The 25,054-nt window shown below is 43.9% G+C and overlaps 1 protein-coding gene across 1 annotated transcript in view; it reads right to left on the bottom strand.

The window, feature by feature from the left end:
• The window catches only part of LOC126252874 (serine-enriched protein), a 237,758-nt gene that overhangs the window by 36,951 nt on the left and 175,753 nt on the right, over positions 1 to 25,054 (bottom strand). Inside the window, exons 4-7 of the mRNA XM_049953831.1 lie at positions 21,356 to 21,391; positions 10,659 to 10,664; positions 7,340 to 7,451; positions 2,796 to 2,953 (exon numbers count right to left, since the gene is read on the bottom strand). Coding sequence (XP_049809788.1) covers positions 2,796 to 2,953; positions 7,340 to 7,451; positions 10,659 to 10,664; positions 21,356 to 21,391 — 312 coding nt within the window. The remainder of the gene's footprint in view (positions 1 to 2,795; positions 2,954 to 7,339; positions 7,452 to 10,658; positions 10,665 to 21,355; positions 21,392 to 25,054) is intronic.

Here is a 25,054-nt window from a genome sequence, read left to right as displayed (position 1 = left end):
TCATTGTAGTTAGTGCAAATTAATTTGAAATAATAACTTTTAGAGTCCCGTCTAAAAAGGTCAGACGACATCTAACGTGCCAGTGGTTCAAGGTAGAGAGCCCAAAGAGGCCTTGCACTTAGACCTTATAGATCACATAACCTCAATCCTAGGGGTTTTCTTCAGTCTGGGATCGTCGCAAAAGTGACGTGTACAGCTATTGCGTCGATACGGTTGAAGAACAAGAGCAGGGAGTACAGTCTTATCAAGATTTACGGGACGATCTGGGACCATTTGAAAGGATACATAATTCACAGCAAAGACGAGTGCAGTAGCGCCTAAAAATGTGAGGACGACACGTAGAACAACTCCTTGAACACATTCGAATGTACAGTAGATGTTAAGGTATAATGTGCTGAAGTATTACTGTATTTCTTGTTACGGTAGGCCTTCGATGTTAATGGAAAAGCTTGCATTTAAAATACATTTTACTGACGAGGACAGTGTTTAAAATTATTCCAATAAAACAGCCTTGATCGCATGTGTGTTGTATATATTTCGTTTGGTGAACCGTTTCGGTCTTTCGTAAGACCACCATCAGACCATTCTTTTACTCCTTGGTGTGGAAAGCTGGAGTGTTGGACGTGCCTCCAGAGCGGCCTGCTCCACGTCAGCGCCTCCTGTCGTCAACAAGGAGTAAAAAAGTGGTCCAATGATGGTCTTCTGAAAGACCTAAACCGATCACCAAATGACGTACCCACAAGCAACATACATGCGATCAAGACTCTTTTATTGAAATAATTTTAATACAACATTACCGATCGCTGCTTTTCCAAAGGATAATGTTCCAAAAAATTCTTAGGAAACGATTTCGTAGTGACATCTGTGGCGGTAGCAGTTATCTCGGAAACGGCTCATCTGCGGACACCTTTTACTGGAATAATTTTGTTTCTATTAGCGTATACGCCCGCTCGTCTCAATTTTGGTGCTAATTATTCTCCGTGTAACTGCACCTCCTCCTGCAGAGTGGTAGCAACGTTATACTGATAAGTGAGCTCACAATGCCAAGTTCTTCGTAAATTTGACTTGATTTTGTAATCACTGAAATAACATCACATACCATCTCAGACGAATGGAAAAACTAGTAGAAGCCGACCTCGGGGAAGATCAGTTTGGATTCCGTAGAAATGTTGGAACACGTGAGGCAATACTGACCTTACGACTTATCTTAGAAGAAAGATTAAGGAAAGGCAAACCTACGTTTCTAGCATTTGTAGACTTAGAGAAATCTTTTGACAATGCTGACTGGAATACTCTCTTTCAAATTCTAAAGGTGGCAGGGGCAAAATACAGGGAGCGAAAGGCTATTTACAATTTGTACAGAAACCAGATGGCAGTTATAAGAGTCGAGCGACATGAAAGGGAAGCAGTGGTTGGGAAGGGAGTGAGACAGGGTTATAGCCTCTCCCCGATGTTACTCAATCTGTATATTGAGCAAGCAGTAAAGGAAACTTTGAGGTTCGCCGATGACATTGTAATTCTGTCAGAGACAGCAAAGGACTTGGAAGAGCAGTTGAACGGAATTGATGGTGTCTTGAAGGGAGGATATAAGATGAACATCAACAAAAGCAAAACGAGGATAATGGAATGTAGTCGAATTAAGTCGGGTGATGCTGAGGGAATTAGATTAGGAAATGAGACACTTAAAGTAGTAAAGGAGTTTTGCTATTTGGGGAGCAAAATAACTGATGATGGTCTAAGTAGAGAGGATATAAAATGTAGACTGGCAATGGCAAGGAAAGCGTTTCTGGAGAAGAGAAATTTGTTAACATCGAGTATAGATTTAAGTGTCAGGAAATCTTTTCTGAAAGTATTTGTATGGAGTGTAGCCATGTATGGAAGTGAAACATGGACGGTAAATAGTTTGGACAAGAAGAGAATAGAAGCTTTCGAAATGTGGTGCTGCAGAAGAATGCTGAAGATTAGATGGGTAGATCACATAACTAATGAGGAGGTACTGAATAGGATTGGGGAGAAGACGAGTTTGTGGCATAACTTGACCAGAAGAAGGGATCGGTTGGTAGGATATGTTCTGAGGCATCAAGGGATCACCAATTTAGTATTGGAGGGCAGCGTGGAGGGTAAAAATTGTGGGGGGAGACCAAGAGATGAATACACTAAGCAGATTCACAAGGATGTAGGTTGCAGTAGGTACTGGGAGATGAAGAAGCTTGCACAGGATAGAGTAGCATGGAGAGCTGCATCAAACCAGTCTCAGGACTGAAGACCACAACAACAACAACCATCTCAGCTGGTGAAGTTTCACATCGTCTCCTCCTCCCATTCTCGGAAGTTGCTTCACTTTTTTTGTCAGTGTCTGTATATTCCCTGACTCTTCTTGGAACACAAGCTCTTTGGATTTTGACAATAAACTTGTTTAGGACATACCTATCTTATAGCTTACGCCAAAGGAACTGAATGATAGTGTTACAGTTACTAATCGAATCTGTGATCAGTCAAATCAGTCAAGCTCCTCTCCGTAGAAGCTTCTCTAGTCACTCTATTAATCCTACCTGGTTAGGGGCCCACACGTACCTGCCACAACCAAGAATCAATAAATTGATTTTTCTTCTAAAAGCTACCTCGATCACGAGTATCATTTCAATGAATCACGACGTGGCACCTGCTTTTCATGCAGCTACTGTACGTGGTCATTCCACTGTCACTTGTCCTGGATGCACAGTGCTGGACACACTCCACAGCTGGTGCTGTTACCGACCCGTGAGACACAGCCAGAGTGACAGCCCACGCCGTACCTTCTGGACGAGCGACTTGGTGCACTTGTACTGGATGTAGCGCTCGGCGGACGCCAGCAGGGCGCACACGGTGTCCACGTTGATGCAGCACTGCACGAAGCCCGCGCATGCGCGCCGCAGCTCGTCCAGCCCGTAGTAGTCGGCCGCGTTCATCACCCCTGCAACAGAGTGCCGCTTCACTCAGACGCTGGAAGGAACGAAGATTAGGTTCAAGGTCCCGTCGACATCGAGGTCATTAGAGGCGGAGCACACACTCGGGTTGTGTCAAGGATCGAAAAGGAAATCGCCGTGCCCCTTCAAAGAAACCATCCCGGCATTTGCGTGGAGCGATGTTGGGAAATCACGGAAAACCTGAATCTGGATGGTCGGACGCCTGTTTGAACCGTCGTCCTCGCGACTGAGAGTCCAGTGTTCTAACCTCTGTGCCACCTGGCTCCGTCTCAGACACTGATAATCATATCGTCACACATCCAGTAAATTCAGGGACAGTTACTTGTTGTTCTCGGTGTTTGGCCACAGACTGTATTAACGTTTGGGAGAGCTTTTTATAACAAAAAAAAAAAAATACGGAACGTCCCAAAATACAATGCAGGGACGTATGGGTGCATCACAGCTTTTGGCAGGCATCCGACAGAAACAGGACAACTACCTGAAGAGACCTGAGTTCGACTTTTTCATGCGTACAGAGAATCAAGAGAATTAGTGATGAACCGCGCAGGATTAGCCGAGCGGTCTGAGGCGCTCGGTCATGGACTGTGTGGCTGGTCCCTGCGGAGGTTCGAGTCCTTCCTCGGGCATGGGTGTGTGTGTTTGTCCTCAGGATAATTTAGTGTGTAAGCTCAGGGACTGATGGCCTTAGCAGTTAAGTCTCACAAGATTTGATACACATTTGAACATTACTTGAATTAGTGATGAAATTGAAATGAATCGAAAAGTTCTTCTCCATAATTCAGACTAACCCTAACTTACAGACCTCTTGTTATGTACGAGGTGCATTCAAGTTCTAAGGCCTCCGAATTTTTTTCTAATTAACTACTCACCCGAAATCGATGAAACTGGCGTTACTTCTCGACGTAATCGCCCTGCAGACGTACACATTTTTCACAACGCTGACGCCATGGCAGCGGCGAAGGTTTCTTTAGGAGTCTGTTTTGACCACTGGTAAATCGCTGAGGCAATAGCAGCACGGCTGGTGAATGTGCGGCCATGGAGAGTGTCTTTCATTGTTGGAAAAAGCCAAAAGTCACTAGGAGCCAGGTCAGGTGAGTAGGGAGCATGAGGAATCACTTCAAAGTTGTTATCACGAAGAAACTGTTGCGTAACGTTAGCTCGATGTGCGGGTGCGTTGTCTTTGTGAAACAGCACACGCGCAGCCCTTCCCAGACGTTTTTGTTGCAGTGCAGGAAGGAATTTGTTCTTCAAAACATTTTCGTAGGATGCACCTGTTACCGTAGTGCCCTTTGGAACGCAATGGGCAAGGATTACGCCCTCGCTGTCCCAGAATATGGACACCATCATTTTTTCAGCACTGGCGGTTACCCGAAATTTTTTTGGTGGCGGTGAATCTGTGTGCTTCCATTGAGCTGACTGGCGCATTGTTTCTGGATTGAAAAATGGCATCCACGTCTCATCCATTGTCACAACCGACGAAAAGAAAGTCCCATTCGTGCTGTCGTTGCGCGTCAACATTGCTCGGCAACATGCCACACGGGCAGCTGTGTGGTCGTCCGTCAGCATTCGTGGCACCCACCTGGATAACACTTTTCGCATTTTCAGGTCGTCATGCAGGATTGTGTGCACAGAACCCACAGAAATGCCAACTCTGCAGGCGATCTGTTCAACAGTCATTCGGCGATCCCCCAAAACAATTCTCTCCACTTTCTCGATCATGTCGTCAGACCGGCTTGTGCGAGCCCGAGGTTGTTTCGGTTTGTTGTCACACGATGTTCTGCCTTCATTAAACTGTCGCACCCACGAACGCACTTTCGACACATCCATAACTCCATCACCACATGTCTCCTTCAACTGTCGATGAATTTCAATTGGTTTCACATCACGCTAATTCAGAAAACGAATGATTGCACGCTGTTCAAGTAAGGAAAGCGTCGCCATTTTAAGTATTTAAAACAGTTCTCATTCTCGCCGCTGGCGGTAAAATTCCATCTGCTGTACGGTGCTGCCATCTCTGGGACGTATTGACAATGAACGCGGCCTCATTTTAAAACAATGCGCATGTTTCTATCTCTTTCCAGTCCGGAGAAAAAAAATTGGAGACCTTAGAACTTGAATGCACCTCGTATCTATAGGTTGAAAATGGTTCAAATGGCTCTGACCACTATGGGATTTAACTGCTGAGGTCATCAGTCCCCTAGAACTTATAACTACTTAAACCTAACTAACCTAAGGACATCACAAATATCCACGCCCGAGGCAGGATTCGAACCTGCGACCGTTGCGATCGCGCGGTTCCAAACTGTAGCGCCTAGAACCGCTCGGCCACCCCGGCCGGCTTATCTGTAGCTCACAAATAACAAGTTGAAACTGACTTCAGGAAAATAATCACACTACAAAGATTCCAGAGAACTCACTCATCTAAACAAAGTACTTTTTCGTAAAACGAACGAAAAGTTTCGATAGTGGACCGAGCGGAAGAGTCTCATAGAAAAGAGAATTGAGAATTTATTAGATGACGATCAGTTTGGCTTGTGGAAAGGCGAGGGCACTTTAGGGGCAGTTGTGGCTTTGTTATTGACAATGGAAGCAAGACTTAAGAAAAATCGAGATATTTTCATAGGATTTGTCGACCTGGAATAAACGTTCAGCATTCTGTAATGGTGTAACATGTTCGAAAATTTTATAAAAATAGGAGTAAATTTTAGGAAAAGGCTGATAATAGATAATATGTACCAGAACTAAGAGGGAACAATAAAAGGGATATACAACAAGGTAGAGAGCTACTATTTCCCCTTTACTGTTCCATAAATGCATGGAAGAAGGAGAAAGGGACGGACGCGAGTCGAGACCTACAAGTAAATGCAGTCCACATACGAATAAAACTGTCTCGCTTTGAGAACTGTGGCGTGTGGTGTTGTGAGTTCGACAATGGCCGCCAAGTCTTGCGTGACAATGAGAGGTCGGGGAAGCCGCGTTCGTCGCTGACTGACGACAACATTGCCTGAGTGGATGCACTGGTCAAAGAGATCGACGTGCGAGCAAGACGTCCGAGGTCTTCCATTAACGGAAGGCGCCGAGGGTTTCTCGATGTGGACAACATGATTGTGCTCCGCGACAATGCTAGACCACATGTGGCAAACAGAACCGCCGAAATGCTCTGGGAAATTCACTGGTGTTTTCTGGACCAACCACCATACAATCCAGACCTTCCCCCCCTCCCCCCCTCCCCCAAAGTGATTTCCATATATTCTATCTGCTGAACAATATTTTGGCAGGACAGCGTTTCACAAGTAACGATGGAGCCAATACAGCAGTTCGACAGTGGTACCATAGCCAGCCAGTCGAATTCTATCTCAGGGGCATCTCAAATTTACTGCTACAGTGGGACAAATGTGTGAACCCGTGTGGAGACTGTGGAAAAATAATATATGTACAATAGGATGTATATTTGTCACCCGCCAGGTTAGCTGAGAGCGCTAATGCGTCGCTTCCTGGACTCGGGTAGGCGCGAAGGCCCCACATCGAATCCGCCCGGCAGATTACCGACGGCGGCCGGTGTGTCGGTCAGCCTGGATGTGGTTTTTAGGCGGTTTTCCACATCCCACTAGGCGAACACCGGGCGGGTCACCACGTTCTGCCTCAGTTACAGGATTCGCAGACATCTGAACATGTTCGCACTATTCCATGGATTACATTGGGCGCAGACAACTGGGGTACACTGATTCCACGCTGGGGGGTACGGGGTGTGCGGCAGGAAGGGCATCCAGCCACCCCTTATAACTAACCTTGCCAAATCCGTTCCTAACCGTACCGACCCTGCGAAACCGTGGGACAAGGCATCAGCAAAAGAAAAGAAGAAAGAAAGGATGTATATTTGTCATTACATATATGTACCTCACAGCGGCTAGTAAAATACAGGGTCAAAGACTTTCTGGTTTGCCCTCATAGATGCTGATGAACCTTCCTCGTTGTACTGCTGTGGTCGAAGAAACTTTTCGTTTCCTGACGTTTCGTCTGGAGCTGTGGTGGACATCTTCAGAGGTACTCCTGGTGAAGCTGAGTCTTGCCGACGTGGTCAGTCGGCAAGAATCAGCGTCGCCAGGAGCACCTCTGAAGATGTCCAGCTCAACTCTGCACGGAACGTCGGGAATCAGAAAGGTCCTTCGACCACGGCCGTACAACCCGGAAGATTCATCAGCAACTGTGACATCCAGTCGTCAAAGCCTTCCTGTACGGTTACTCGACAGCCTTGTACCACTTCTACACCCCACCTAACGTGACCAGTGTGCTTTTCTGAGAGGGTGACTAGCACATAGTCCGGTGATCTTGCTGTCTAAGCACGATGTGAGATGTCGTGTGTCACTACTCACCGAGTAGGGTCCTTGGCTGCAGCGTGACGCAGCCGGTGTGGATGTACTCGATGAGCTGACGGAAGACGTCCGGCTCGAACTCCTCGATGATGAGGGTGTGGTGCTGGTTGCCCTGCACCACCAGACACAGCATTCAGTGAGGCCCTACTGCCTGCGTGCGGGGGACTCCGAGGGCCTCCGCCGCCGCCGGCTGGACCTTCAAGCTCACGGGTAAATGCCCTCCGCCACCTGCAATCCTCCTCATTCACGCCTCAGTTTTGACACAGGTTCGCGCCTGTTGGCCCACGTTCCTTCGACGTAGTAATCTTATCCTTTCCGATTAGTACAAAAAAGAAATTACTGAAAGTCTGTAGAGTAGATAACCCCTTCTTGATTTAATCCTCAGATAATGCCCAGTTTCAACGAGTGGGTTTAGCGAACGAAAATTAAATGGAGTTTCTTTCCAGCAGGGGGAGGGTTGGTAGTGATGCAGTCCCCTGACGTTTCTCTTCTACATGTAGTTCTGAATCATATGACAAAGCCATATTGGTTCAAAACCATCAGCTAAGTAACAGTGCTTCTTTTCGTAAGCGCTATTCACGTAATCTGCTATATTTCAGTTTCGGACATGAAATAACAACGTACTAGCACTAAGTTTTGCCAGAACTACTCCAGGAGCGAGTTGCTACGTGGTGCGATGCACAAAACAAACACAATCGTGCTAGTCGCAGGAAACTCCTTTACCACCACAACGGCAAAGAAAAGCAGCCGAGAAACGTCATTAAAATGATATTTGTTAGTTTTCTTGACACGATGCGGGTAGTTCACCATGAATTTGTACTACAGTAAACCATCGTGCTAAGCAGATTGCGTAATGAAAAAGGATCAGCAGAGGGAAACGAGAAAATAAGTTCTTTTGTCCCGACAACACTCCCAATAACACAAAGTTGAGTGTCAGACGGTTTTTTTCCCAGAAACAAAATACGTCGTGACACAGGAACAGTTTGCAACCCCGTAACCACGTTACCTTACTATCTCCCTGAACCACTATGTTGTCTGAGAAAGGCCGCAAATATATGATATACAGGACATCAAATCCCGTCTGAGGCCTGCGATCATTTCTGTGTTAATAATTGGCAACCAATGCTGTACAATCGCAATGTACAGTTGAGTGTCAGAATGCGATTGCGACTGCACAGTATTGGTTGCCAATTAATAGCCGCAACTGTGACTCAAACTTTCATTGTCACTGATGGGATGAGGGTTAAGAAAGCCATAAAATCGACTGATTGTTGATGAGTCGACATCTGTGTGAAAACGTCAGTTTCAGTCGAGAGTTTAGAAGAGGTACCTAGCCGGGACCTCACTCCTCCGCCTGCAGGAAAGGAATTCTATTTAGTTGCGGAGTTTGCCCCTTGTATTAAAATCACGCCTTAAATGTGATGGCTCGATTTGGAGAATGCGCATACTTTTTTATCTTCTGCGCAATATGGTCTCATCTCCTTGCGTTATTTTGAAGTGAAACTAATACAGGATAAATAAACCAAGAAAATCAAATAATATTGTATGTGTTAGTCGTGCATATTTACGTACAAAAATATTAATCTGTGAGAAGAGTGAGAACGAATGCAGAATAAAACTGTGGATCAGAAAGACATAATTATAACTGATTCTGATTTTATTCCAGTTTTAGGAAGTTTACGCTATTTGTCACCATTATATGTTTCATCTAATATTTCATATTGTGTTTTAAAATCATATTATGGATATTATTTAATCAGTTGAGTAAATAGTTGACCTAAGAACTGTCTCTAATTATAATCTGTGCCTTTCCGTAAAACGTCAAGAGGTTTAAAAGAATGGGTCACTGAATGTCATCTTCCAAGCTTTGATGTAAGCCTAACGATTCTTTTGATGCGTTTACATATGGGAATCACGTATCGTTCCAAACGTTAATTTAGCTATTAACTAGTTATGTTATTCACAAACAGAAAATCGTAGAGAAACTGACTTCTTCTTCTTCTCCTTCTCCTTTTCAAGTATTGGGTAAAATTATCTGCTCCGGCACCCATTTTTGCTGACGTTTTCCTCTAACTCGTGTCCGTTGTCACAATCATTACCCTTTAAGGGGAGTCTGACATTCTCCATTCATTCTATATGTTCGTTCCAGTTTCTTCTACAATCTAGAATTTTATCATTTAGATATTCTTTTAGTTTCCTCTAACATCTTGATTCCATCGTCTGTCTTCTATTGTTTAATCTTTAACTCTTCTCAGGAATTTCGTTTCTTACGCCTGAATGCGGCTTACTTGCCTTGTGGTAAACATCCAGGTCTGGCGTTCACAGAGCAGTGTGGGAACTGAATTTAGTTTGAGTATCTTTCTTAGTTTTGTTTTTAAGGTTTCTATTAGCTGTACCGCACACCTGCCTCACATAAACTAAGCTTAATTTCTATGTCTATGCATTAGCCGTACCTCACCTTGCATTCTAGGTAATAGAAAGGGTTGGTTGTTCCAAAAACTGTTCTATCACTATTTTTGTTTTACTTCGTTCTTTCTATATGAGGGCCATTCTGTTTTGTTTTTTTTAATCAATTTTCGCACTAGCTTGTCAAGAGTAAAATGATGAGTATAAACTCTCTGCACCCGTAGGAACGATACACATTTTAGTATTTTTCTGAAACAATCGCAACATCCAGTTTTGGAACAGGATGAGCATTTTTATCGGTACTTTTCTTTTGTATCTTACAGTGAAAGAGGCAGCTGTATCAATCTCTGTCCCTCCAATAGCTGTTCTATTAACGTAGAATTACGTATGATTATTAATTCTGTGTCTCCAATAGCTATTGTATTAAAGTAGAATTAGTATGATTATTAATTCTAGTATATATATGTGTGTATGTTTGTGTGTGTGTGTGTGTGTGTGTGTGTGTGTGTGTGTGTGTGTGTGTGTGTGTGTGTGTACCGTTACAATATACATCTCTGTAATGCTTTACCATTAGAGAAGAAATATATTATTTAATGTCAAAAGAGAGATCGTTAAAAATTTAGAGACAACTACTTTAACATGACCAAGAGGTGAACTTATTTCTGAATTACGTATTAAAAATAATAGATATCTTCAATGTTTTAGTATCATTTGATACGCAAAAAGTTTTACGAAACATATTTTCCGATACCAAAATACACAATCGACTAATTATTCAAAATTAAAGCGTAATTTTACATAATTACTACTGATGGTGCTTAATGGAAGGTTTATCATATCTCGATAGTTAGTAACTGAATGTGCCAAGGACTAATGAAAATAGAATTCATCTATTGTACCCCTTGAAAACTACTTTTGGCTCTGAAGTGAAAATAGAAAGGATCTATCGTACTTTATCACTACTTGTGGTGATGAAGTAACTGGACATGCAGCATTCTTTGGTTAATTTTGGTTAGCAGTATGTACACGGATTACATGTATCGTGTTAAAGGGCACCCAAATTTAATAACCTTTTGAGAACCCTATAAATATTTAAAGTAGCTCTAAATTTATTTCTACGTTTAATAATGAAGTACAATAAGAATACAGTATTCAAGGTACAATAACTCTGACATTTCGGTATGCCATTTCCTTATCGTACCAAGAATACATCTGCTACAGCTATAAAAAATGGTAGATTAAAGTGTACAGAGTAGTCGCTAAGCCTATATTAAAAATCGTATGTGCTTCGAAACACGCTGCTACGTTACTGAAGCAGGTTCCTCATGCAGTCGGAACCACATGCGCGCACGCAAAGCCGTCTGTAGCGACCACAGCGCGTGAGGCATTCAGACGGTGAGCTTTGCTCCTCCGCCAAACATCTCAGTTGTGCAGAGATCTGTCAAACGAAACGAGAAAAAGAGTGGAAAGAAGAATGAGAGTATAACGAGGAAGTGACACCAAAACCAGTTCCTCTCCTAATGTGGACTGTATACTTGTACGCGCTCCTTGTCTTTGTTGAAACTGCCGGCCGAAGTGGCCGTGCGGTTAAAGGCGCTGCAGTCTGGAACCGCAAGACCGCTACGGTCGCAGGTTCGAATCCTGCCTCGGGCATGGATGTTTGTGATGTCCTTAGGTTAGTTAGGTTTAACTAGTTCTAAGTTCTAGGGGACTAATGACCTCAGCAGTTGAGTCCCATAGTGCTCAGAGCCATTTGAACCATTTTTTTTGTTGAAACTATAGTAACTCACTGTGCTTTCATTAGCTGCTATAAAGTACGTTTCTTTCATTTTCAAATAAAGGCTAGCAATGTTTTGGCTTTAGATAGTATCTCCTGTGCATTTAAAAAAAGGAAAAACCAAACAAGACGTAGATATTTACGCATGCGAATCAAGGAAAGCTTCGAAATATAATTGAAACTGATGAACCAATATTAGCATCATGTACAAGATTAATAGGCAGTGGTAGCACTAATAATAAATAGAAACACGGCCAACTGGACCCGGCGGTTAACATTGGAAACGTTTTGATTTGTTGATTTACTGCTGCTCAGATAAAACCTTTAAGGCTGTATTTTATTCATATGAGAATAAAACCATTTAGGTGTTGTTGTAAGATCTGTTCCAAAATTACGGTCTCAGATTTAATTTATAATGTCGTACTGGAATTCGCAGCATGTTCTGTTCAATCCTAGGATGTAACGAAATAAACGAGTTACTGTTCTCAGTATTTTAATCGACACCGAAGATTTGCTGTACTCTTGAGTTGCTTGTTTTGGCCCTATTTTAAGTTCCCAATTTTACGAGGGCAGTTCAATAAGTAATGCAACACATTTTTTTTCTGAAACAGGGGTTGTTTTATTCAGCACTGAAATACACCAGGTTATTCACCAATCTTTTAGCTACACAACACCATTTTTCAACGTAATTTCCATTCAATGCTACGGCATTACGCCACCTTGAAATGAGGGACTGTATGCCTGCACGGTACCATTCCACTGGTCGATGTCGGAGCCAACGTCGTACTGCATCAATAACTTCTTCATCATCCGCGTAGTGCGTCCCACGGATTGCGTCCTTCATTGGGCCAAACATATGGAAATCCGACGGTGCGAGATCGGGGCTGTAGGGTGCATGAGGAAGAACAGTCCACTGAAGTTTTGTGAGCTCCTCTCGGGTGCGAAGACTTGTGTGAGGTCTTGCGTTGTCATGAAGAAAGAGAAGTTCGTTCAGATTTTTGTGCCTACGAACACGCTGAAGTCGTTTCTTCAATTTCTGAAGAGTAGCACAATACACTTCAGAGTTGATCGTTTGACCATGGGGAAGGACATCGAACAGAATAACCCCTTCAGCGTCCCAGAAGACTGTAACCATCACTTTACCGGCTGAGGGTATGGCTTTAAACTTTTTCTTGGTAGGGGAGTGGGTGTGGCGCCACTCCATTGATTGCCGTTTTGTTTCAGGTTCGAAGTGATGAACCCATGTTTCATCGCCTGTAACAATCTTTGACAAGAAATTGTCACCCTCAGCTACATGACGAGCAAGCAATTCCGCACAGATGGTTCTCCTTTGCTCTTTATGGTGTTCGGTTAGACAACGAGGGACCCAGCGGGAACAAACCTTTGAATATCCCAACTGGTGAACAATTGTGACAGCACTACCAACAGAGATGTCAAGTTGAACACTGAGTTGTTTGATGGTGATCCGTCGATCATCTCGAACGAGTGTGTTCGCACGCTCCGCCATTGCAGGAGTCACAGCTGTGCACGGCCGGCCCGCACGCGGGAGATCAGTCAGTCTTGCTTGACCTTGCGGCGATGATGACACATGCTTTGCCCAACGACTCACCGTGCTTTTGTCCACTGCCAGATCACCGTAGACATTCTGCAAGCGCCTATGAATATCTGAGATGCCCTGGTTTTCCGCCAAAAGAAACTCGATCACTGCCCGTTGTTTGCAACGCACATCCGTTACAGACGCCATTTTAACAGCTCCGTACAGGGCTGCCACCTGTCGGAAGTCAATGAAACTATACGAGATGAAGCGGGAATGTTTGAAAATATTCCACAACAAATTTCCGGTTTATTCAGCCAAAATTGGCCGAGAAAAAAAATGTGTTGCATTACTTATTGAACTGCCCTCGTATATGTGACAAAATGAATTCGAAAAGTTAAACTAATAGAAATCCACATTCCCCGCGGGATGAGAACAGTTGACTTCTTAGGTGGATGTAGTTTTGTCACGACCACTGCTTTCGAGAGCGTTTTTGATAATGTATCACTTAATTTACGAACGACCACTGCTCTCAAAAGCGTTTTTGACAATGTATCACACAATTTACGAAAATGTGTTAAATAAAAGGATAAAACTAGTCACAGGTCACTATCATTCTTCTAAAGTTACTCGCACATCGTTCGGTATCGGTTTAGGAGTTTCTCTAGAAACGTTTCCAACGTTGAAAAGCAATATATCTCCAGTTGCCATGAAAAAATAAAACTTGTGCCGCTGAATGAAGCAATGATACAACGTTATTTAACGTGCAACCTGTGTGCGACTAAAGATAAAAATATGTCAGACAACATTTAGTCCAGATAATAGAACTTCAGCGCAATGGTGATGTGAGAACCTTACTTCCAAAAAAAAGAAAAAAGTACGAAGAGATGGTAGTTACTAATGATAATTTATTAGAAAGGCCGTTCACAAGTCACGTCAAATTTTTTTTCAAGATGACAGTTTTAATGCAGGATCCGGGGGGAATAGTTAGTAATCATGGATATGCCAGGAACGAGCAATCGAAGCAGAAAAGTCTGGTAAAGATGATATCTAAAATGCATACCTTAAGGGTTATGAGCCTTTATTTGGTAGATGTGTTTCACAGTAGCGAAGATGAAAAAGCACTCATAGCTCTTAAGGTACGCATTTTAGAGTCCACGTTTAGTACAACTTGTTGCTTCAAATGATCATTCCTATCATATATCTGAATACTGACCATTCCTCCTTGGATGCCCTGTATGACGTTTGTTTGTGAAACTCCATGGCGGTTGCAATCGTCGCGCCACGAAAAGTAAGTCCGTACGTGAGAGACCTCATCGTACATTTGAGAGATATGGGAGCTGCTTGGGTTTGGTTTCGTACATTGTTCTGAGATAGATCTGAAGGATTTGCTGCACTCGCTGGACAGTGTGTCTAAGGCGTTCGGCCAGGCCGAGTGGCCTCCAAACACGTCTCCGACGATTGTCTGGTTGAAGGCATATGCGACACTCGTCGGTGAAGAGAACGTGATGCCAATCCTGAGCGGTCCATTCGGCGTGTCGTTGGGCCCATCTGTACCGCGCTGCATGGAGTCGTGGTTGCAAAGATAGACCTCGCCATGGACGTCGAGGGTGAAGTTGCCCATCATACAGCCTATTGCGCACAGAATGAGATTTTCACTCTGCAGCGGAGTGTGCGCTGATATGAAACTTCCTGGCAGATTAAAACTGTGTGCCCGACCGAGTCTCGAACTCGGGACCTTTGCCTTTCGCGGGCAACTGCTCTACCATCTGAGCTACCGAAGCACGACTCACGTCCGGTACTCACAGCTCTACTTCTGCCAGTATCTCGCCTCCTACCTTCCAAACTTTACAGAAGATCTCCTGCGAACCATGCAGAACTAGCACTCCTGAAAGAAACGATATTGCGGAGACATGGCTTAGCCACAGCCTGGGGGATGTTTCCAGAATGAGATTTTCACTCTGCAGCGGAGTGTGCGCTGATATGAAACTTCCTGGCAGATTAAAACTGTGTGCCCGACCGAGACTCGAACTCGGGACCTTTGCCTTTCGCGGGCAACTGCTCTACTATCTGAGCTACCGAAGCACGACTCACGTCCGGTACTCACAGCTTTACTTCTGCCAGTATCTCGCCTCCTACCTTCCAAACTTTACAGAAGTTCTCATGCGAACCTTGCAGAACTAGCACTCCTGAAAGGTTCGCAGGAGAACTTCTGTACAGTTTGGAAGGTAGGAGGCGAGATACTCGCAGAAGTAAAGCTGTGAGTACCGGACGTGAGTCGTGCTTCGGTAGCTCAGATGGTAGAGCAGTTGCTCGCGAAAGGCAAAGGTCCCGAGTTCGAGTCTCGGTCGGGCACGCAGTTTTAATCTGCCAGGAAGTTTCATATCAGCGCACACTCCGCTGCAGAGTGAAAATCTCATTCTGGAAACATCCCCCAGGCTGTGGCTAAGCCATGTCTCCGCAATATCGTTTCTTTCAGGAGTGCTAGTTCTGCAAGGTTCGCATGAGAACTTCTGTAAAGTTTGGAAGGTAGGAGGCGAGATACTGGCAGAAGTAAAGCTGTGAGTACCGGACGTGAGTCGTGCTTCGGTAGCTCAGATGGTAGAGCACTTGCCCGCGAAAGGCAAAGGTCCCGAGTTCGAGTCTCGGTCGGGCACACAGTTTTAATCTGCCAGGAAGTTTCATACTGAGCACAGTTTTAGTCGTGACACGACATTCTGTAGCTGCACGAAAAGCATTATTCAACAAGGTGGCGTTGCTGTCAGGGTTTCTCCGAGCCATAATCCGTAGGTAGTTGTCATCCACTGCAGTAGTAGCCCTTGGGCGGCCTGAACGAGGCATGTCATCGACATTTCCTGTCTCTCTGCATCTCCTCCATGTCCGAACAACATCGCTTGGTTCACTCCGAGACGCCTGGACACTTCCCTTGTTGAGAGCCCTTCCTGGCACAAAGTAACAATGCGGACGCGATCGAACCGCGGTATTGACCGTCTAGGCATGGTTGAACTACAGACAACACGAGCCGTGTACCTCCTTCCTTGTGGAATGACTGCAACTGAACGGCTGTCAGACCCCTTCCGTCCAATAGGCGCTGTTCATGCATAGTTGTTTACATCTTTGGGCGGGTTTAGTGACATCTCTGAACAGTCAAAGCGATTGTGTCTGTGATACAATATCCACCGTCAACGTCAATTTTTAGGAGTTCTGTCCAAAACTTTTTTTGATGTGTGTATTTTGCGTTCTCAGTTACACAAGGCCATGTCGTGGAGGGGCGTAAAACAAAGAAAACTGTCCTCGCCTACTATTGTCTTGTGCTCATCACCAGTTGCTTAATTTTACAAAATGCTTCAACATAAATGATGGCTTCTCGAGACATGAAGTACATACGGGTAAATATCCGAATGATGACAGTAATTTGAAATGTTTGGCTACGTTTGCTCATCATACGCGATTAATCTCAGATATTTATTACCCTACTGGCAAGATGGCAAGACGTTAGAGGTTTAAAGCACCATTGCCTAGCATCGTTATAACACAAAATGATGTGAGTTAGATTCAACTGACAGGTCACGATACAGTTGTCAGTATTACGTTCAACCACCTGAAGATGATGTCACAGATTCGTGGAGTATACTGAATAAAATCAAATGACAAGGCCTCAGCAAACTAACTGTAGCTTTTATTTATTTCTTACTTTTTCCAAGGTGATGCTGCACAGCTATCATATGTTGAATGAGAGACAAGTTTACACACGCCATCCGCAGCTGTACAAATTTCACTGAAATGTGCTACTAGCGCTGGTTTTTATCCACCACTTTCTGGCATCTGATCATTATAAATAAAAAAGACCATAATGTCAATGTCACACTATACAACTTGTAAATAAAATCATAAAATTTTTTGTAATATATTGCATAACGTATCAGAAACAATAAGGAAGAGAGGATTAATATTTTTTGGACGTATTTACAGGACGGATGACAACAGCCTCACCAAGTAGATTTTCCAGTATCGTAGGCAAATGAAATTAACAATCATTTGAATTCAAGAATTTAGGAAAGGCGTGGAAAGAAATAACGAAGATGAAGAAAAATAAGAATTATTGGAAAGTGAGATTTCTCTGGGAAATATTTTATAACTGGAAGGGCTCTAACGCAGGAAGGCAACTGAAACTAGCACAAAGTTGTCTGAAGAAAGGACAAGAAACATAGTGAAACGTCTAAGGTGTACTATAAGAAGAGAAAAGAACAAAGGATTAAGAACTGTCACTATTCATATTATACTGGGTCTCTCTCCTTGGCCGTCAAACTCATTTTCTCCTGTGTTTCGGCAGGAATTTGAATTTCGTTTTTGCAACGTCTAGCTGGAGTCAGGCCAAATAAATCGTACTCATCACGCCTTTCATACGACGTCCAGCGTCGACAGAAAGCGTCGGTTTGTTTGCCATTAGACATAAAACGATTTTTCAGTGTGGTATTTTACGTGCCCATTAGACAGAGCGGTCCGAAATTAGTCTACTGCGTCATTCGTCTTATCGATATGTACCACCAGGAACAGTAAAACAGGATGAATAATCAGTACTCCACCAGCGATTTTGTAGCGTTGCTACATGGCTGTAGTTGGCAGCATAGGCCAGGGCGAAGTTTTCGCTGCTGGATCAATGGTTATTCTTTGTGTTTTACTGTCCCCATTAATTCAGATCTACAAAAGAAATATCGCATTAGAATAATTTGGAACCACTTTGTCGAACGGCAGCGTAAAATTTCATTTTAAAAGTCATTTTATTTGTAATGGGAAAGAAACCCACACTTTCAGTTGACACCGGGTGTCACATGTAAGATGTGATGAGCAGTATTTGTTTGAGCTGACTGCAGCTACACGTTGCAAAAATTAACTTGGAAATATCTGCCGCAACACCGGATGAAACGAGAATGACTGTTAGGAGAGATACGCTGTACGTCACAAACACACCGGATACATCTGGACTCTCCCTAAAAAGACGGCATATACATTTAGTTACGTTGGTCATATCCTTTTTTCTTCAGTACAGTTCAAAATTTTAGGAACAATTGCGACATGAGCATAAAGAAACTAACTTGAAGAGGTTAGTTATGCATGCAGGGTGTTGTGATTGGAATATACGACAGACATTAGGGCTTCAGATGATGCTTATCATATAGTATTAACTTCACAGGCCAAATAATGTCTATGCCGCCTTTTCAGTGAGAGTATCGATGTGTATAATTATAAAAAGTTCATATAGATACTAATGTTTGTATGTTTATGTCATTATTAAGACAGATATATTTAATACATCTGAAAGCATGATGTTAAAACGCCCGTTTGTCAATTAAGTACATATATGTGTTATTGTTGTTGTTTTCGGTCCAAATACTGATCTGATGTAGCTCTTCAAGCTACTCTATTCTTTGCAAGCCTTTTCACCTCCGAAGAATTACTGCAACCTGCGTCTATTCGCACCTGTTTACTGCATACGTCTCTTGGTCTGTCTTCACATTTTTTACCCTTCACGCTTCCTCCAATACCAAATTGACGATTCCTTGATGTCTGAGAACGTGCCTTGTGAACCAGTCCTTTCCCTTACTCAAGTTATGCCACAAATTTCTTCTCTGTCCAGTTTTATTCAGTAATTCCTCATTGTTATCGATCTACCGTCTAATCTTCAGTATACTTTTGTAGCTCCAAATGCTTCTGTTCTTTTCTTGTTTGAACTGGTTATCGTTCAAATTTCACTTTCGTACAAAGCCTACCAATAACTACACTTATATTCGATGCCAACAAATCTCTCTACTACAAAAACGCTTTCCTTGCCATTGCCAGACTACATTTTATATCTTCTGCGCTTCGGTGATCATCAATTACTTTACAGCCCAAATAACATACCTCAGCCGGCCGCGATGGAGGAGCGGTTCTAGGCGCTTCAGACATCACACACATCCATGCCCGAGGCAGGATTCGAGCCTGCGACCGTAGCGGTCGCGCGGTTCCAGACTGTAGCACCTAGAACCGCTCGGCCACACCGGCCGGCTACTGGATAACACTGGGAATAGACCACATCCCAGTCTCACTCGCTTCTCAGCTACTGCTTCCATTTCACGCCTTTCGACTGTTATGACTGCTGTCTGGCTTCTGTACAAGTTCTGCATATCCTTCCGCTACCTATATTTTACCACTGCTACCATCAGAATTTCAAATAGAATATTCCAGTTATCATTATCAAAAATTTTCCGTTAGTCTACAAATGGTATTAACGCAGGTTTGACTTTCATTAACCTGTCTTCTAAGATAAGTTGTAGGCTCAGTTTTGCCTCGAATATGCCAACATTTCTCCGGAACAAAAATTGATCCACCCCGATGTCGTCTTCTACCAGTTTTGCGTTGTTACATTAACATGTTGGTTAATGTTACAAATCTAGATCAGTCAGTGATCCAGAGTTACCTCTGCAAGACCTGAAAAGGCTGCTGCCTCTCTTCAGAACTACATATTCGTCTAGTGTCTTCAAATAGAATTTGCACCTACGTTATGGCCATCTGTCTCCATGAGGCGTGCAAGCAACTCTACCTCGGTATGATCTACGGTTCATGCAATATATTCTAAGAATTTTAATTAAATTATTTTTATAAATTTTACTGATTTGATATTGACGTCGTGGTCTAATTTGTTTACCATTATCAGGTGCCAGAAAGTGGTCCATGTACATTGAAACTAATAGCAGCTGATGGCATATCTAAATATACTGTGTATAAATGTATCTTTTACTAACTACAATTATTCTGTTGACCTCCTTTGTTATTTAAAAGCACAGCGATTGGAGGTACAAATCAGTTAAAGGAAATGTGAGGATTTTCTTAATATGTGAGAGTGCCAAAACTGATTTCCTGCCTCCGCTTTTGGCCACTCTGAGCTTGTGCTCAGTATTTTAATGACAGAATGACGTTAAAAACTCGTCATTCTTCAATAATTTAATGTCGAATAGAGGCACAGTCTTCACGTCATTGCCGCGCGGGATTAGCCGAGCGGTCTTAGGCGCTGCAGTCATGGACTATACGGCTGGTCCCGCCGGAGGTTCGAGACCTCCCTCGGGCATTGGTGTGTGTGTGTTTGTCCTTAGGAAAATTTAGGTTAAGTAGTGTGTAAGCTTAGGGACTGATGACCTTAGCAATTAAGTCCCATAAGATTTCACACACATTTGAACATTTTTTTCACGTCATTATTAAATATGGCCATTTCCCTTTACAATTGTCAAAAATTATTTCATACCTTACATTTTTTTGTTTTTAATTTGGTTTGAAATGTGAATTTATCGTTAGTTATTACAAAAATTAAAAAAAAAAGATTATTGACAGCCGTAAGCAGGAATTATCATGTTAAATCAACACTCAGTCTTCCTTGATGTACCTTAAGCGGGCTGAAAGTGGGTATCCCTAGAAAACATTATTTCTGTTTTGTTCTGTATCCAATAAGAGGTAGTACAGGAAAGGCATTCAAGTTTCTACGACATCTGGAACTCTTTACTACAGCTTACCTACAAAGCTACCCCTTTCACAACAGATATTTCATAGAACCATGAGACTAGTCACAGCACAATTGGACGTGTGCAAACTGTTTTAATATTTTTAGGATAATTAACACAGAAGTGGTTCAGAAAATTCATGCTCACCAAATGTAAAGGTATTTACAAAAAGAAAAGATCTGTTGCTTGGACTAAAAATGCACATAATTTTATAATCATCTAATAAAAATGTTGACGTTGCAGAATAAATAAAAACGAAAACCCACTGATGATGGCACAGTGGTGCCGAAACATCTTTGGGTACTGAGAAAAACGGTGTTTTGCGTAACTGGCGGACCTCAAATCCCAAAACTTTTAACTGCAAACACGGCCAATACAAGGAGCTGCAAATCAAAAGATGGACTGTTTTAATAGCTTGGCGTTCGTTGTCGTTTCCCTCCTTGAAGCTATGCCATTCTCGTTGGGAAGCTGGTATGTTAGACGGACAGAGAAACAGAACTGAAGGTAGAAAGTAAAAACACACGCATATAGAAACCGTACGGCCCATGTCTGGTTTAACTTGACATGCAGAGACTATGAACGGCTGTAAACCGGTCTGAGACGTGGACTGTAATGTATCGCTAACGCCTGCCACACTGGGCAGCGACTACCCCACGCGGCTGTTACTGGTGGTTAGCCGGTGGCCAGAGAGGGCCTGGTTTTGGCGTCACTTTTGGTACCGTCGCTGCGTCCCCGCCAGCCGAGGACGCCCCTCCAGTAATTACCTCTTGGATTGGCGCCAGTTGCTGGGAGAAGCCTCGCTGTGGGTAGAAGGCAAGCAACACGTCAACCACATGTGAAGCGAGCGACAGGGCAGCGCAGACACACGCACACACACGGAGGCAGACACACACTCACCACAGGGGAACACAGGAGCCAAACTAAACACACACCTACCAGGGCGCGCTGCGGCAGGCAAAAGCAAGGGACTCCATCTTCTCCAGTGTCGGAGCGTCAGATAGCAAATTGGGTTCGGACAGACTTGCTGACGAACTTACGACGTCTCCTGTACGTCAGCGATTCATCTAGACGCCAGGACGCTTTCACGATTGCCGTTTTTGTCGACAAAGGCGACGGGCTCGACTCCCAACTTAATTCCACAGTTTTTCTGCTTGGGAAGTTGAACCAAATGAGAATTTTTCTGACACAACAGACAGCAAAAGTGGCACACTAGCCACCGTATTGGCTAGCCTCACGTTGCACTATATTGCGAGCTATGTTACATTGATTAGTTACGTATCTGAGCTCTGAAGACAATACGCATGTTCTATGAGCTGTAAATAATCCACTGGCTGAATACATTTATCCAAATGCTGAGTGGAACATGCCCGAAGATATCCAAGATCTTTGTATCTTTCTCCCCTGATTATTATTTCAAAGAAAACTCCAGCTTACGAAGGGATATTTTGGATTACTTAGCAGTTAATGTTTTGTAGCAGTCAAGGTAACGAACGCGTACCTTCTCTTATGTTGACAAACTACCTATTGGCTTCTGTCTCGGGGTCTTCGCCGACGTTCATCTAATGATTTTTCCGACGTTTCGCCAGCACGAGTGGCTGGCATTGTCGAAGCTTCACCCCCCATTGCCGGTGGTGAACTGGAGCCGAGCTCGCGGCCGCAGACTATATGTACGTGGCGCGCCAACGTCCGAGGGCTTCTCCGCGGTCATTTCCGGTGCGGTTCTCCTCTTGCTACCTGCGACGGTCGTTCGCTGCAGTACGGGAAGCCAGGATCCGTTTACCTTAAGGCTTTCCTCTTTCTTGTTCAAACTGTTCGCGTGTTTTTGTATTTCTACAGCTTCTCCGAACAAGCGCGTGTGATAGTGCTTCTCTACAGCCAGAACTTCCGTGTCGGCGAATTTTATTACGTGGTCGGTCTCATTCAGTGCGTGCTCCGCCACGGCCGATTTCTCCAACTGCGCCAACCTGCAATGTCGCTTATGCTCTTTGATCCTGGTGTTGATTGATCGTCCAGTCATTCCGACATAAACTTTTCCGCATGTGCATGGTATACGGTATATTCCCGACATTGCAAGTGAGTCTCTTTTCTCCTTCGCCGACCTAAGACACTCTTTGATGTTCCTTGTCGGTTTGAAAATCGTCTATATTGCGCAAACATGGCGTAAAGACGATCTTCAAACCGACAAGGAAGATCAAAGAGTGTCCTAGATCGGCGAAGGAGAAAAGAGGCCTACTTGCAATGTCGGGAATATACCGTATACCATGCACATGCGGAAAAGTTTATGTCGGAATGACTGGACGATCAATCAACTCCAGGATCAAAGAACATAAGCAACATTGCAGGTAGGCGCAGGTGGAGAAATCGGCCGTGGCAGAGCATGCACTGAATGAGACCGACCACGTAATAAAATTCGCCGACACGGAAGTTCTGGCTGTAGAGGAGCACTATCATACGCGCTTGTTCAGAGAAGCTGTAGAAATCCAAAAACACGCGAACGGCTTCAACAAGAAAGAGGAAAGCCTTAAGGTAAACGAATCCTGGCTACCCGTACTGCAGCGAACGACCGTCGCAGGTAGCAAGAGAAGAACCACACCGGAAATGACCGCGGAGAAGCCCTCGGACGTTGGCACGCCAGGAACATATAATCTGCGGCCGCGAGCTCGGCTCCAGTTCACCACCGGCAATGGAGGGTGAAGCTTTGACAATGCCAGCCACTCGTGCTGGCGAAACGTCAGAAAAATCATTAGATGAACGTCGGCCGAAGAACCCGAGACAGAAGCCAGCAGGCAGTTTGTCAACAAGTGGCCACGAAAGCCTCAACAATTTTGTCTTGGTTTGCCATTGGTGAGGGGGCTTACCGAGTATCCCCAACCACTTCATTTACAGTTTCATTTTATTTCGATCAATCTCAAAAAGTCATGGAGGCAACAACTTATCATGTGAATAGCCAACCGAGCTACCATAATAAATGCCCAGCTTGCTCGATAATTTATTGTACAAGCGTAATACATAGTGTTACGGGTTTCAGCCATCATCAAATCATTACGCAGAAAGTCGAAACCGACAACACTGAATTATTTGATAAACTGCGATCAATTATAAAGTGCGAAATACGATCGCTGCCTTCATCAGGCAGTTTCACTGTCACAACTTTGGGGTCGCTGATGTTGGGAGCAATGTGAAACAGAGAATAGTCGACACGAAGTGTTCCGAATGGTGCCGACTTTTAGCGGTCAGTACTTAGGAACCGGCGGGCAACTTATCGCGCCCTTACTATAGCTAGTCTGTTGAGAGCTCATAACTTACTAATGTATGTAGGTTACCGATTAATGATCGATTATATGCTATCCGAGGTGCCGCCCCACAGTGTCGTTATTGGCTGCTGAGCAAAAACGTTTGACGACCACTGCATTAGATTATTCCGACTTTTTGATGGGAGCAAACTCCTTCTCCATTGCAGACAACGTGATTGTGTAATTTTTGATATATATAGCCACATACAGGGTGTATCCGTAAGGGCGAGCAAAAACTTAACAGGACGTAGAGGATGCTCTAGAGAACAATTTGAGGTAGAATGTATGAGATCGGAGAAGCCAGCTTGAGGAGATAATAGAAATAAAATCACATTACTGTGTACTTCTTTATTTACATTAGTAACAGTTAACTGCAAATACCATCACTGACAGAATGAACGTACCATATCAACTGTGTCTTACGAAATGTGCTGGATCTGACAGCCATCAACCTCAATGCACGCATGACATCGGCGAACAAGTTTCTGACGCATCCTGAGAAATATCACTGGTGTGTTACCAATCACATCACAGACAGCTACAATTCTGACAACTAGTTCCATCTCCGTATCCACTGGGGTCTCACAGACAAGTGACTTAGGTATCCCCAAAGAAAAAATTATCAAGCAGATTCAGGCCAAGTGACCTCTCAGGCCGTGGAATATGACCTCTCCATCCAATCCAAGAGCAAGGAAATACAGCACTGAGATAGTTCTGGACATCCATACTGAAGTGAGGCGGTGCACCGACGTGTTGTGTCCACGACCTCTCACGAACAACCTAGGCTACGTTCTCTAACAACTCAGGCAGAACTCTTTGCACGGACGTGAAGTGCAGGTGACCATTCAGGTGGCCAGGTAGAAAATATGGCCAGATGAGATTGTCGCCTACAAAGCCGGCCGAGATATTCACAGCAAAACTGTCTTGATAGTGTGACCCTACCACAGTGCTAGGATTTTCCTCATCCCACACGTCGCTGTTCGAAATGCCAGCAAGATCAGATGAGGCGTCGTCAGTAAACAGCACAATTTGGAGGAAATATGGTCGACGTGGTGCTACAGAAGAATGCTGAAGATTAAACGGGTAGATCACATAACTAATGAGGAGGTACTGAATAGAATTGGGGAGAAGAGGAGTTTGTGGCACAATTTGACAAGAAGAATGGATCGG

The sequence above is a fragment of the Schistocerca nitens genome, chromosome 4 (genome assembly GCF_023898315.1).
Source record: "Schistocerca nitens isolate TAMUIC-IGC-003100 chromosome 4, iqSchNite1.1, whole genome shotgun sequence".
Taxonomy (NCBI): domain Eukaryota; kingdom Metazoa; phylum Arthropoda; class Insecta; order Orthoptera; family Acrididae; genus Schistocerca; species Schistocerca nitens.
This window is presented reverse-complemented; position numbering and strand designations above follow the sequence as displayed.